General features: G+C 37.3%; 1 protein-coding gene across 1 annotated transcript; it reads left to right on the top strand.

Annotated features, from left to right (window-relative positions):
• The first annotated feature begins 4,391 nt into the window (after positions 1-4,391).
• On the top strand, positions 4,392-14,064 carry LOC118805170 (L-asparaginase 1-like). The gene is made up of 11 exons (XM_036565785.1): positions 4,392-4,559; positions 5,035-5,173; positions 8,283-8,421; positions 8,539-8,664; positions 10,961-11,056; positions 11,369-11,495; positions 11,763-11,884; positions 12,472-12,651; positions 13,396-13,506; positions 13,734-13,790; positions 13,880-14,064. Exons 1-11 carry the CDS (start codon positions 4,490-4,492, stop codon positions 13,928-13,930), a joined length of 1,218 nt encoding a protein of 405 aa, XP_036421678.1. The 5' UTR covers positions 4,392-4,489; the 3' UTR covers positions 13,931-14,064.
• Positions 14,065-14,324: the final 260 nt, after the last annotated feature.

Below are 14,324 nucleotides of genomic sequence, written 5' to 3'. Positions count from 1 at the left end.
GTTACTGATTATGTACTAGAAAGTAATTAGCAATTGATTTATTTATTAGATGATGGCTTATTAAACTGTGCCTTAACTGCTGTTTATTACACTGATAATGAACCAATCAATGAGTTTACTCGTATAATGTAGTAACATGAGTTAGTGCCATTAGTTACCAGTTAATGAAGCTACTGATTCATTGTTCATCTTCATTTACTACTTTGTATCCCTCTCAGTAAAGTGATCATTTTTACTACTAATTAGTTCTGCTGAAATGTGCTGTACAATGTAAAATCCCCTTATTTCTAATCTGTTTTTACCTGTTATGCTTTTTTTAAATAGTCAGGTGCAGTGAGATGTACAGACACAAGGTTTTTATTCAGATCAATAAAAATACAAATCAAAAGTCAAATACATCTAAACAAAGTTTTATTCCTTGTATTGTTGTGTTATAAATATTTCATTATGAATTAACAACTCTGGGATTTCAGTTTCCTGCATCACCTGCGTAACCTGTTTTGATGCCCCTTGCAAAATAGATCTTGTAATAACTGTGTAATAACAGTCTTCCGTGATTCTGACATCAGCACGCCCAACTTCAAAGTAAAGCAAATGTTTCTTTTGAAGGAAACATTTCTGTGGAAGAAAAATATACTTTTTCTTGAACTTCTTGGGTACATAAAGGCTCTCAGATCTCACTCACTGCCGTCTGATATGACTTTCATGACTGTTGTGTCATGTTTTAACATGTCCACCTAAGTCCCAGGATAAGCCAAGATACCTTCTGTTATGTGTTCTTTCTGAATATGATGCCTTCAACACGTTCCAGAAAAGTTAGGACAGGAGCATGTTTACCCCTGTTTTCCGTCACCTTTCCATTAACAGCACTAAATACTCGTTTGGGGACTGAAGACACAAACTGGTCCGGTTTAGAAAGTGGAATTTTCTTCTGTTATAAGTCTTCAGCTGTGTAACCAAACGGGGTCTTTGTTCCATATTTTGCCCTTCATAATGTTTTCATGTTATGGGGAGACAGTTCTGGACTATCAGGTCAGTCTAGCACTCGCACTCTCTGATTACCCAGCCATGCTGCTGTAACATGTGCAGAATGTTTCCTAGCAGAGAAGTCAGCAGCATTTCTGGCCACACTGTGCATATGTCAGCCCTCATAGCCATTTTAGAGAGTGTACGTGGCTCTGGCTAAAGGGAAAATACCATAAATAAAAGACCATACAGTGCTTAATAGCTCATACAGTGGCATTACTAGGTAGATAATAGCTTTAAGGTGGGCTCCCCACCAAAACAACAAACATAACTCCTTAGTATAAAGAGTAATATTGGTATACTGCCTGAAAATATGTAAGCTAAAGACATTATGATAGCATTTTACAGACTGGGAATAAGTGGGTAATGATATGGGAATTTTATGGTAACAACTTGTACTAAACTAAACATTACATTCCAATATTTGAGTTATTAATACATAATAAGGTCAGTAAAAAGTGATAAAATGATAAGTTGTATTAACCTACAAATTACATACATAATTTCATTTAATTCAGTTTCTTGCCTGCTGTGCATTTAAATGGTCAGGTGCAGTGTGACAGTTACAGACTGTAATTACAGTGAAACTGAATGGCAGTTTATGCATCTCATATCAGGTAATGACAATTTTTTTTAGAACAACGTGGGTAACTGCACAGACATTATGACTAAATCACTGCATTATAATTGCTCATGGTTGTTCTGTTATTTTACATGTAGCTCCACCTACAGACAGTCTAGTTACTCAGCATTAAATGAGGTAAGTATGCTCTTTTAAAGTTACCTGTTAACAAAATAACTTTATTATGCAGCAAACATCTGAAGGATGGGAAAAATGACTTCTTCTTTATCCTTATTTCTTCTTTAAGTGTACTTTTTTAACATGTAATTGTTAAAAAAGGTTAGTACAACTTGTTACTATAGTATTACCATATTATTACCTGCTTATTACTGACTTTCAAATAAAATGCTACCATATTTTCATTATTTCTAGATATCCTGATAAACAATGACCATGAACAACAAAACCTTGTATTTCTATTTGTCATTTTTCATTTTTGACATAATTTGCCTGTTGCTCTTTACATTGTGTGTAAATTTCATAATGAATGGATGAAAAGAAACATGAAATTCTTACCCTTTCTAAATTCTAAACCTGTTTACAGTAATGTATCAGCAGATAGTTCAGCTCAGACCTACAGCACTAACGAAAGCTGGAACTTACGAAACTGAACCATGTATTTAGTGTTTGTTTGGTCTGTGTTCAGTGGCCGATTAAAGGATCTGATTCTCCTGATAGTCAGCTGTAGTGTTTAATGGAAAAGCTGGCTGTTGTCTTGTGTGTTTAGTGTTTTGTGAATCTGATTAGTATCATGTATTAACTGTTAAATTATGGCTTCTGGATTGACAAAAGCAGGTGAGAAAAACTGTAAACCAGTTGAACTGTTGGTTAACACATTATTTTCTGATTTAGGTAGATTTGGCAATTTGTACAGTGAATGAAAGAAGCTCATTTCATCAGTAAAACATTTCAAAACAGAACGATGCATTTTTATATAACAGGAATACGTGAAGTAATAGACTCCTTTACTGTCAAACACCTCCAGTTTCCTTATTTTTAAAAAAGGGAGTCATTCTTTATCCCACAACATCTCTCAGAACCTTTTCCGTGTTGCAATATCGTTCTCTTTCTTTCAGGTTTTACTCCAACCAGGTCGAGCAGGATGTGGGTACATTTCTCTACCAAATAACAGCTGGTGCAGCTTCCCAGGAACCAGAAAACCTTTGAAGTGTTTTATAAGTTTGGGAGCCTCATGATTATGAGACTGGATGTTCCTGTTCTTTTGCATCTCCCAGCACTGATTTTAGACTTTTCTCTAGTCACTATAGCGCTAGTGTTTTTTGTTTGCTTGTTTGTAATTTGCTCTTTCAGCATCTGATCTTGTACTTATACATACACTTTGATTTCTGGGGGAAATTTCTACTGTGATTGATGCTCATCATGGGAAACAAATCCCCATTAACCCTTTACCAAGCTATGGGCCTGCCAGTGGGCCCAAAATTTTATTACACTCTTCTATAACCTATGAATAGCTCCATTAGTGTGCACTGAAGTCCCTGTAGGTCCTCAATAGTAAGTCTTTGCATGTCATAACCCTGAGATTTTAAAAGGTTGAAGTGTTGGCTTATTCAGCAGACACTGATCACTGCTTTGACGGTATTGTTTCTGTTGAAAAGGACTTTGTGTTTCCACACAAACTGTTGAGCTGTATTTAAGGTTGTACTTGACCCCAGCTTTGCTTCAAACATGAAATGATTTTTTTCTAACAATTCACTCTGAGCCACGTTGCATCTCACTTGTGATAGACTGACCAATTGGATTAGATTGGAATCCTTCCAGAAATAAACCCAGAAAATAACGCTGGGGAAAATGAACCCAAATATGTGCCCCATCTTCTGAACTCACTACAGTATCATCCCTCATCTTTTTCCTTGGAGGACTGTGGATCAAACCCTGTGAAGGACTTTACCTGCTGATGTTACCCAGCTCTACGACCGCTTGCATCACTTTGGCTCCAGCCAAGCAGGTTTATGGAGCTGAAAAGGCACCGGTAACAGTTTGACTCATCATCGTGACCCTGCCGCTACCCTCTTGTTAGAACTTATCTTAGACGTCTGAGTTCTAAAGAAATCTGTTTTATACAGAAAGTTCCTACGTGAAATGGTCATGAATTCACTGCCTGATGACTGAGACACTGTTTTATGATAGTTTAGAGAACTTAAACTCCATTCATGGTGGAGGGATACATGCAGGGCGCTGTGAGGCAAAATAGTCCCCAAAGAAAACGTATTATTTCAGATTTTCCACTGTAAAGAAATCTGAGCCTGAGTTTCTCTCTTCTGTGTGACATTGTTTACTTATCTGTGATTGGATTAAGCAGAATTAAAAAAAAAAAATCCCCTTTAACTCCTACAGAGTCTCTGTTCATTGGTCACCCTCTGATTTTTTTTTATAAAGGTGGAGCTACAGACTGATATTTAAACCCCAACCCAGCCCATTAACACCACTTAGTTCTACGTGTGACCAAGAACACAGGTACAAGTATTAACATTTATTTTTCTTGTGCATATTTCATATTTCTGTACTGTGCAATTATGTGAGATAATCTCAATTTACTTCATTTATTCTTTTATTATTTTTCTAAGCAAGGAAACTGAATAGAAAATACATTTTTAAAATGAAAGTTTCTTCTAAAATGTAAAATAAGGATATGATGAAAGACAGAAAGTTACCTGAAAGAGGTTCTTACTCGACTCTGAATTGAACACGAATAACAACTACTGTTTGGTCTTAATCTCACTCTTATTCACAACTGTGTCATTTTCAAATCAGTTTACTGTAACCTTTATATCATTTCATTGTAGTAAATTATCTGTAGAGCTATTGTACCATTTTTGGACCATGGCTGTAGAGAGAAAGGTGTATGTTCTCTACACTGGAGGAACTTTTGGAATGAAAAAAGATGATGATGGTAAGTAAATCATTTATTTAGTCTCTGGAATGTGTGAGCTCAAGTCTTCGTCTGAGTGTCTGCAGAAATGTGCATTAATTCCAGTGGTGGACAGAATAAACAACATACTTAAGTACCTTTGTTCAAGAATCTGTACTTCACTAAACTATTTGCATTTCACAGTAAAATATCTACATTTTTACTCTTTCTGTACAAATGTGTGTTTCTCATTACACTGAAATATACACGATGTCTCAAATCCAAACAAACCAATCATACAAACTCTGACAATCTAAGAGTTTTAAAAACTACAGCTGTAATAGATTAACTCACAGGACTTTTATTTTGATATTTGAACCCATTTAAAAGCAGACACGGTACTTTTGTACAGAGACTTTCTACTTTTCCTCGAGTCATATTATATATTTCACTTAAATTGTGGATTTTGTCCAAAACCGATCAATTCATGTTTAAACATCACTATTTTCATATGAAGGGAAGCTCGTTCCACAGAGCCTGGATGTCATCAAAGACTTCATCATTCGCCACACCATCCTTTACGAGAGGAAACCAGGAGAATCAGAGGAGGCTGTCAGGAAACGCATCATCAACCCGGACGGTCTCATCACACTATAGTGAGTTAAAACTTATTTTAAAAGCTTATTTTTGTGGTTAATTATCTCAAACGCATTCTGAATTAGAAAAATGAGAAAAAATCCATCTTTAGTTGAAGTACATTTACCCTGAGAAAACAAACCCCAGCCCCAAAAAATATTTTTACAAAACCACGTCACAATTAATGGCACCCCTCCATTTGCCAACATAGCAGCTCTGAGTTTTCTCTTATAAAGTGTGGTGAGATCAGAGATTAGAGTGAGCAGTGTGAGAGCACTCCTACTCCTCTCAGATCCTCCTCCAGGGTTCTAGATCCTCTCTTTAGGACTTTCCTCCTCACAGGTTTTTAGTGGGGCTTAGGCTGTGACGGTGGTCCCACTTTACACTGTGTCCTTAATAACTGTGTAATTATTCATTAACAATACAGTGTAACTACTGGTGATGGTGATGATTCACTGTAACAGACGGATTATAAAAATATTCATATGTATCAGTTTCAGTTATGACTCATGTAATTACATGTTGTAACAAGTTAAGGGTAATAACATTTCTATGAACTGCTGTTTTTCTAATAAGACTGTTCTGATTGTAACAGGTGTGTAATTACCTGTAATAACTCTACTAGTTATACTGTATCTGCACAGGAAACACCAGCGAACATTTATCTAGCTGCAGTGGGACACTTGTTCTGTGACATGATAACCAAAGTTCCAGCTTTAAACTACTGTGAAATGTGACTGTATAACACAGAAACAGCACCGCTTTGAAAATGACTTTTATATAATTCATTAAAATGTCACAGCCAGTGAAATAAAACCTTCTATCTCCAAAAATTTGGACTGGTTCCGTTGGTCCGTTCACCATGAAATTTTAATTCAATGCAAAGGGTAATTAGAGTTTTCAAATCATGCAATAAATAAATAAATAAATAAATAAATAAGAAACAATAAAAATGGAAATATAAGGTTTTTGCCTGACAGTGTTTGGTTCTATAATACCCCTAAAACTGTGTGTGGATTAGCTGTAAATTCACTGTGTTAACATAACAACTACACTGGAACTGCCCCCTCATTTTAAAGTGTATATCACAAATACTGTGGAATATTTGTGTTATAATATGATAAACTAATACACACATACAGTCAGCTGATGTTTAGGGAAGTTGGTGTTTCCTGTACTTTCATAATGTAGGTACTTCTACATCAGCTACAATCAGAAAAGCGTTGTTGGAAAAACAGCATATGACCCTATTACACCCTATTACACTAGTAGTTATGTTGGTATTGCATGTGTTGTTAATATGTAACTACACAATATAAAGTGGGGCTGGGGTGGCCATGTTGACAGATTAATTCTGTGGTCACTGAACCATTTTTGTGTGAATCTGAACGTAAATTTTGGATTGTTGTCGTGCTGGAAGATCCAACCATGACTCAGTTTCAGCTTTTTAGCAGAAGCAGCCAGATTTTAATTTAAAATCTCCTGGTTCTTCTTGGAGCCCATGATGTCATGTGTTGTAACAAGGTTCTCAGGGCCTTTGGAGAAAAAACAGCCCAAAACATCAAAGATCCTCTACCATACTTAACAATGAGGATAAGGTCCTTTTCTGCATATTCATCTTTAGTAACACTTTAATAACAGGCCCTAATAAACATCAGTTTAATCATTATGTGATATTTTGTTAATAACATATAATCGTTACATATGCATTAATAAAAGGTATGATTTATTTAGTGACAGATGAATAATCAACGATTGTTTTGAAATGTAGAAACCTAGCCTAATCTAATCTGCCCTCCTCGTGTGTCTTGTCCTCCTGTTTTGCCCCCTCCCTGTGTCATGTTGGGGTAGTGCTGGGCTGGGCAGTTCTCTACTCTTTGTTAAAGTCACTCTTTGTGACCCCTATTAAAGTTAAAGAGCATTTGCCTGAACAAGTAATGTCCAGTTCTTCTTCTGCGCCGACGCTACAATATGTTAACAAACAATTTTTGCGAGGACTTGTCTAACTGATTGTATGCTGATGACAGATGATGACAGCAGTCTGACGGTACGAGTCAGTCTGGTCAGGCTTGGCTGTCGTTGTAGTGCCCCTTACTGTAACGCTCAGAATGCAGCTCGTGCTTTCGTTGTGTTATGAATTGTGTTGTGACACATTTAGAATGCAATGAGGTGCAAAACAGTGTCTGCATAGCTCAATACATCTGCATTTGTATACTTGCGTGAAGTAGGTTTCTGGCCTAACTAGTCTAGCTGCAGAAGCTAACAGGCCAGTGATGCATCATCCATATGTCTTCACTGCAATGAGACACAGGAAGACCTAAAGAAGGACTGGAGTACTGGACTGCACTGGATCGGCTGTTATTGACGAATTACTGAATATAACTGAGTACAGGCCGATACAGTTCAATCCAGAACTCCAGTCCACATCTTCTGGGTTTTCGGACGTCTCATCGCTGCGTGTGATGTAATCCCCACTCGTTAGACTCTGTTCTGAACTCTGAGTTGAATAATTGCTGAACTCTGCTGTCTGTTCTTTGGATTTAGTACAGTAATCATTCGTTATATTTATATATATTATGCAGGTTTTCTCTGTATTGACCGTCTTGTTTCACTGGTTAGCTTATATTAGTGCAATACACTTCCATTTTTACTTAATTTAACCCTGTGAGTTGTTTTCATCCATGTTTTACACTACAGTATAGACACCATTTACGTTTTAGCCTTGTTTGTTAACCTACTGATCCATAAGACTGTGTATGGTTATGAACGCTGTGTATGGCTTTATGATCACTATGTATGGTTATAAACATTATGTATGGTTATAAACACTGTGTATTGTTATAAACACTGTGTATGGTTATTAGCATTGTATGGTTATGAACACTGTGTAAGGTTGTAAACACTATGTATGGTTGTGAACACTGTGTATGGTTATGATCACTGTGTGTTATGTACTGCATACCACAAATACATAAAAAAAACAAATAATTCTTCATACACACTTGGTATGTAATTGTAAAGTATGTACCAGAAAATTACTTGCAGGTACTACATATTTACACGTTCAATACCAGGTACTTACTGTAGTGAACTTTCATTTAAGGTCACCATGTTCCATTGTTTTCTCAGTCACCAGTTGGCTGATGATGACCCTAAAGCCAAAGGAAACCAGTACAAGGTTCTTTATGAAATGGACGGCCTAAAACCACCGATCGACTCCTCAAATGTGACCCCTGAAGACTGGGGGATCATGGCTAAAAGAATTAAGGTAAAATACAAGAAATAATTGTTCACTATTCTGCATGAACTATAATCGTTTAGTCAAATCTAAGTTTTTCTCCCTTTTGCTCCTTTTCTTTCTCTCTTTCTTATGACTCATTTATAGGAGCACATGGAGAAGTACGATGGGTTTGTTATTATCCATGGAACAGACACCATGGCCTTCACCTCCTCTGCTCTGTCCTTTATTTTGGGGGAAATCAACAAGCCTGTGATCGTGACTGGAGCTCAGGTCACATTTCCTACACATTTACCAACTGATATGTCATATAAATCATTTTACACTTTTTATCATGCAAATAATTACATAATTGGGCAAAAATATGAATGTACACACAACAACCACAGCAATAACTTTTCATCAAATTTGATTCATGACAAAATATCTCTTCTACACTGATCTGGCAGGGATTAAAAGTTCCACTTGTTTTAGGCCGCTACGAGCCAGAAATAAGTGCTATAAAATTACAACCCCATTTCCAAAAAAGTTGGGACGCTGTGCAAAATGTAAATAAAAATAAAATGCAATGATGTGCAAATCATTTAAACCATATATTTCATTGAAAATAGTACAAAGACAACACATGAAATATTAAAAATATGAAATTTTTGGAAAATATTTGCCCATTTTGAATTTGATGCCAACAACACGTTCCAAAAAAGTTGGGACGGGAGAAGAAAAGGCTGGTAAAGTTGTGAAATGCTAAAAAAACACCTGGTGGTTAATTGGCAACAGGTCAGTAACACGATTGGGTATAAAAGAGCATCCCAGAGGGGCGGAGTCTTTCAGAAGTAAAGATGAGGAGGGGTTCACCACTCTGTGAAAGACTGCACCATCAAATAGTGCAACAATTCAAGAATAACGTTTCTCAACATGGAATAGTAAAGAACTTCTGCTTTTCATCATCTACGCTACATAATATCATTAAAAGACTCAGAGAATCTGGAGAAATCTCTGTATGTAAGGGACAAGGCCAAAAACCAGCATTAGCTGGCCGTGATCTTTGGGCCCTCAGTCAGCACTGCATTAAAAACAGACATGATTCTGTAGTGGAAATCACTGCATGGGCTCAGAAACACTTCTGAAAACCACTGTCTGTGGACACAGTTTGGCGTTGCATCCATAAATGCACGTTAAAACTCTAAAACACTAGAGATAAAGCCAGATATAAACAGGATTCAGAAACGCTGCCACCTTCTCTGGGCCTGAGCTCATTTAAAATGGACTGAGGGGAAGTGGAAATGTGTCCTGTGGTCACTCAGACCACTCAGCTTCTTATCAGTGCACAGTTCAAAAGCCAGTATTCATGATGGTGTAGGGGGGCATTAGTGCACATGGCATGGGTGACGTGCTCATCTATGAAGGCACCATTAATGCTGAATGATACATACATGTTTTGGCAACATATGCTGCCATCCAGACGACGTCTTTTTCAGGGAAGGCCTTGATTATTTCAGCAAGACAATGTAAAACCACATTCTGCATGTATTACAACAGCATTGCTCTGTATTAAAAGAGTCTGGGTGCTAAACTGACCTGCCTGCAGTCCAGATCTGTCACCACTGAAAACATTTGGCGCATTATGAAATGAAAAATATGACAAATGAGCCCCTGAACTGATGAGCAGCTGAAATCCTGTATCAAACAAGAACAGGAAAACATTTCACTTTCTAAACTACAGCAGTGTCTCCTCAGTTCCCAAACGCTTACAGAGAGTTGTTAAAGAAGAGGTAGTACCACAGCGGTAAACAGGCCCCCGTCCCAACTTTTTTGGAACGTGTTGCTGGCATCAAATTCAAAATGGGCATATATTTTTCAAAAATCAATAAAATTTCTCAGTTTCAACATTTGATATGTTCTCTTTGTAGTATTTTCCTTTAAAAATATGGTCTACATGATCTGCATATCATTGCATCTTCTTTTTATTTACATTCTGCACAGTGTCCCAATTTTTTTGGAAATGTGTTGTACATAGTTGGGCAAAAATAAGAAAGTACACACAACAACCACAACAAAAATGATTAATCAAATTTGATTCATGACAAAATATCTTTACCATTTGCACATTCCACTTGTTTTAGGGAGCTATGAGCCAGAAATAACTGCTATACAGGAAAATTCACTCGAAAGACGCCCCGAATATAACTCGTATAATATATATGTAACTCCTGTTAGGATGAATCAATCTGAACCAAAAAAATTATTGTACATACCTTGACGTGTGTGTAATCGATTGCATTGCATGCGATGCTGGAAGTGATCTCCGTTTTCTGCCAGACACATGGCAGAACGGGGGTTAAGCACCTGGACGTTGCAAATAGAGGTTAAACGTCGTGGTGGCTGTCCGGCGCCTGCCTCATTGCTCCAACGCAAGGGCATCCCGGCTTGTTCGAAGCTCCATATACTTCATCTTGCTTCGTTCAGATTGTTGCATCCTAGCGAGAGTTATTACAGATTATTCAGGCCTCTTTCGAGTGAATCTGCCTGGATAATTATGATTCCTCCTCCTCTTCCACTGTATCTGTAGATGCCCATCTTCCATCCTCGAACTGACGGTCTGGATAACTTTATTGGTTCGATGCTCATGGCTGGGTACTTTTGTGACAGACCAATGCTGCATCAGGTCAGCTGAAGAACAGAACATTCATCTTAGTTTGTTTTACATTACATTCTGTTTGAACTATGCATTTATGTTATTATGCATCTATACATAATTGTTTATTATTTAGATCCTTTAATAACTGCTTCTGCATAACATTTATCTTTATTATTTTTTGCTAGTTCTGTCATTGCTAGAAAATCAATGTTTATCCATGTTTTTCTGAGGGACGTCCTCACAAAAACGCATAGTAAATATCAATATTTGATATATTTGAAGCAGCACATTCGAATCTACACAGTATCCATGGTTTTGATCTCCATTGTCTACTTACAGGTGATGCTTTATGACCTGAACAAACTGTACCAGGGCAACCGAGTGGTGAAGTTTGACTGTGATTCCTTCAGTGTGTTTGACAGTCCTGATGTGTTCCCTCTCGCCAGCCTGGAAACCACCATCAAACGTAAATACCAAGCGGCTTTACTGTTTTCCAGACCTCAGTTAAACTTTAATTATGGACTAATGAGTCTATTTAGTGTCATCAATGTAATTACTAAACATGTAATAGACTTTCCTGTGTCTTATTGTGTAAATCGTTTGCCATATTTAATCATGTCTGGATTAAGACTGTCATTAACAAAAACTAAATATATAAGTGTTTATGAATGTACTATGGTGCAGTGCTGTATGTACACAGGTGGAAAACTAATTCATCTCTTTACTTCTTCAGTATTTGAACATAAGATGGTGGAGCCCATATTCCATTCCTCCTTAAAGAGCAAGACGTTCACACTGGAAAGAAGACCAGAAGTGAGGATCCTGAGATTTTTCCCAGGCATCACAGAAAACTACGTAAGTTAAATATAATTCAGACACAGCCTTGGAAAATGACTAATGCAGCTGTCAGCATTAGTTCTACCCCTTCACTGAAATCTGTTTGGTAATTTATCTGTGTAAAATAAAGCTGGCAGCTTAATCTACGGAACCCAAGTATGGCTCCAACGGTGGAGTCACTCACAATGAGTGTATAAATGTTACCATAATAACATAAATCAATCCATCAACCTTTATTTAACCTCGAGGTACATTGAGGGAGACCCTCACACATAATGTGAATAATAAATATAAAAATCTGAAAAAGAAAAATGATAAATAATATTGAATAAATATAAATCTATGATAGTAAAAGTGCAGTGAAGAAAACCAAGTGAGCAAATCAGTACACAAATGAAAAGACAAGTATGATTAACAAATCAATCAAATAAAACTATAAATTAATAAATAGAAAATAACAACACAAAGACAATAATAGTGGTGATAAAGTAGTAAAATGATAAAAAATGTAAATATACTGAAGTTAAATATGTTTTTCAGCAGTTCAGATGCCCTAAAGCCGTATTTAACAAACGTATGTATTGTGTTTTTTGCCTGCTGTCCAGGTCCGAGGCATTCTGGACGGAGCTGACGGTGTCATCCTGGAGACGTACGGCTGTGGGAACGTTCCAAATTTTAAATGGCTAGGAGATCGTCTGATTGAAGCTTATGAAAGTGGTGTTCTGATGCTGAACTGTACTCAGGTGTATCGAGGCACCGTCTTACCCATCTATGCTGCATCTGAGGTACCACTCAGCACAGCAAGTGAAGGGGTTTCACCATCAGGAACCTTTTTAGTTTTCACTGTCGTTTGAGTTTCTGTCCCTCCTTCCATCTTTCACTGAGCTGCTCTCCTCATGGACTTTAAATGCCACAGGTTCTACACTAACACAGTACTTCACAGGAGTTAGTGCTCTACACTGAGGTACTGGCACTGGTGAGCTGAAGGCTGAAGGTTGAGTAGATCAGAACAGCAGCACCAGTATCTCACACTACAGCACCAGGGTATTATTACAACTGTACCACATCAAAAATGCACTGACTTTACTTAATTCAAAGGTTTACATCGGCTCCACATGAATAAAACATATTCATGTGGAGCCAGTGTAATGCATAATGTACAATACATTAATATGGAACACGTAAAAGATATTTATGTGGAACCGGTGTATCGTATTAAGTAAAATATATTCATGGGGAAGTGGGAAAGTGTTCTGTGGTCTGACAAATCAACATTTGAAATTTGTTTTGGAAATCATGGACACTGTGTCCTCCGGGCTAAAGACCACTCAGCTTGTTATCAGTGCACAGTTCAAAAGCCAGTATTCATGATGGTATAGGGGGGCATTAGTGCACATGGCATGGGTGACCTGCACATCTGTGAAGGCACCATTAATGCTGAATGATATTTACATGTTACATTTACGTTAAAGTTCCTGTAAAGATAGAGGAAGATGTCTTACAGCTCTCCTTTCTCCAACTCATGCCAGATTTTGACGAAGGCACATGTTATTTCTGGATATGACATCACTCCTGAGGCAGCAATGACCAAGATGATCTGGGTGCTGATGTCAACCTTTGACCAAGAGACAAGACGCGAGGTGTGTCTGAGATTTAACTGGAATGAGTTTATCCTCATGGTCAAAGTGCTGCTGTATCACTGTCTGTATATTAAAGTTCATTAAAGCAGTGATTGATTGTTCAGAGGAGTTACTGATGACTGAAGAAGCTGAAACTCACAGCCAACATAAGATCTAGAACAAAAACGCTAAAAGAGAGAAGGGAACTGTAAAGGTGAGCTTTAGGAATGATTTTTAATGTGTTTCAGATAATGGAGTGCAGTTTGTATGGAGAATCATGTGCCCCTCCCTACTGCCCACTGCAGGTGAGTTAGAGGGATTTTCTGTGTTGCTGGAATTGATTCTGGATTATATTCCAGTTCTTACTTAAGACTTTTCTCTCCACTTCTTTCAGCCAAGCGTGGAACCTGGACCAAAGGGAGAGAGAGAACAGACACGGAAATAAAATCAGCATATCAACATGATTGATTATTAAAACAAGATGAAATGATCGAGCCTGTTTGTGGAAAAGATCAAGAAAAGTAAACAGTCTAAACCAATCAAAAGTCTAATTGTTCTCTAATGTTCTAATCAAATAAATTGATTCATTGCATCCATTCTGTCTCGTGATGAATTTGACTTAAAGAATCTAAGCTAAATTAAAGTTGTGAGAGGTTTAGAGACCATAGAGAAATACTGTTTTATTATTGATTAATGGTATCAAACAGCAGCCGCTGAAGGCTCTGGAGAATGAGGGTGACATGGTCAGTTCTTTTAGACTAAGTTACGTCCCTTTCTGATGCATTCTCTAAAACACAGTGTGATTCAAAAAGATTGATCCGATTTCAAAATGATTTATT

This window comes from Colossoma macropomum, unplaced genomic scaffold (genome assembly GCF_904425465.1).
Source record: "Colossoma macropomum unplaced genomic scaffold, Colossoma_macropomum, whole genome shotgun sequence".
Taxonomy (NCBI): Eukaryota; Metazoa; Chordata; class Actinopteri; order Characiformes; family Serrasalmidae; genus Colossoma; species Colossoma macropomum.
This window is presented reverse-complemented; position numbering and strand designations above follow the sequence as displayed.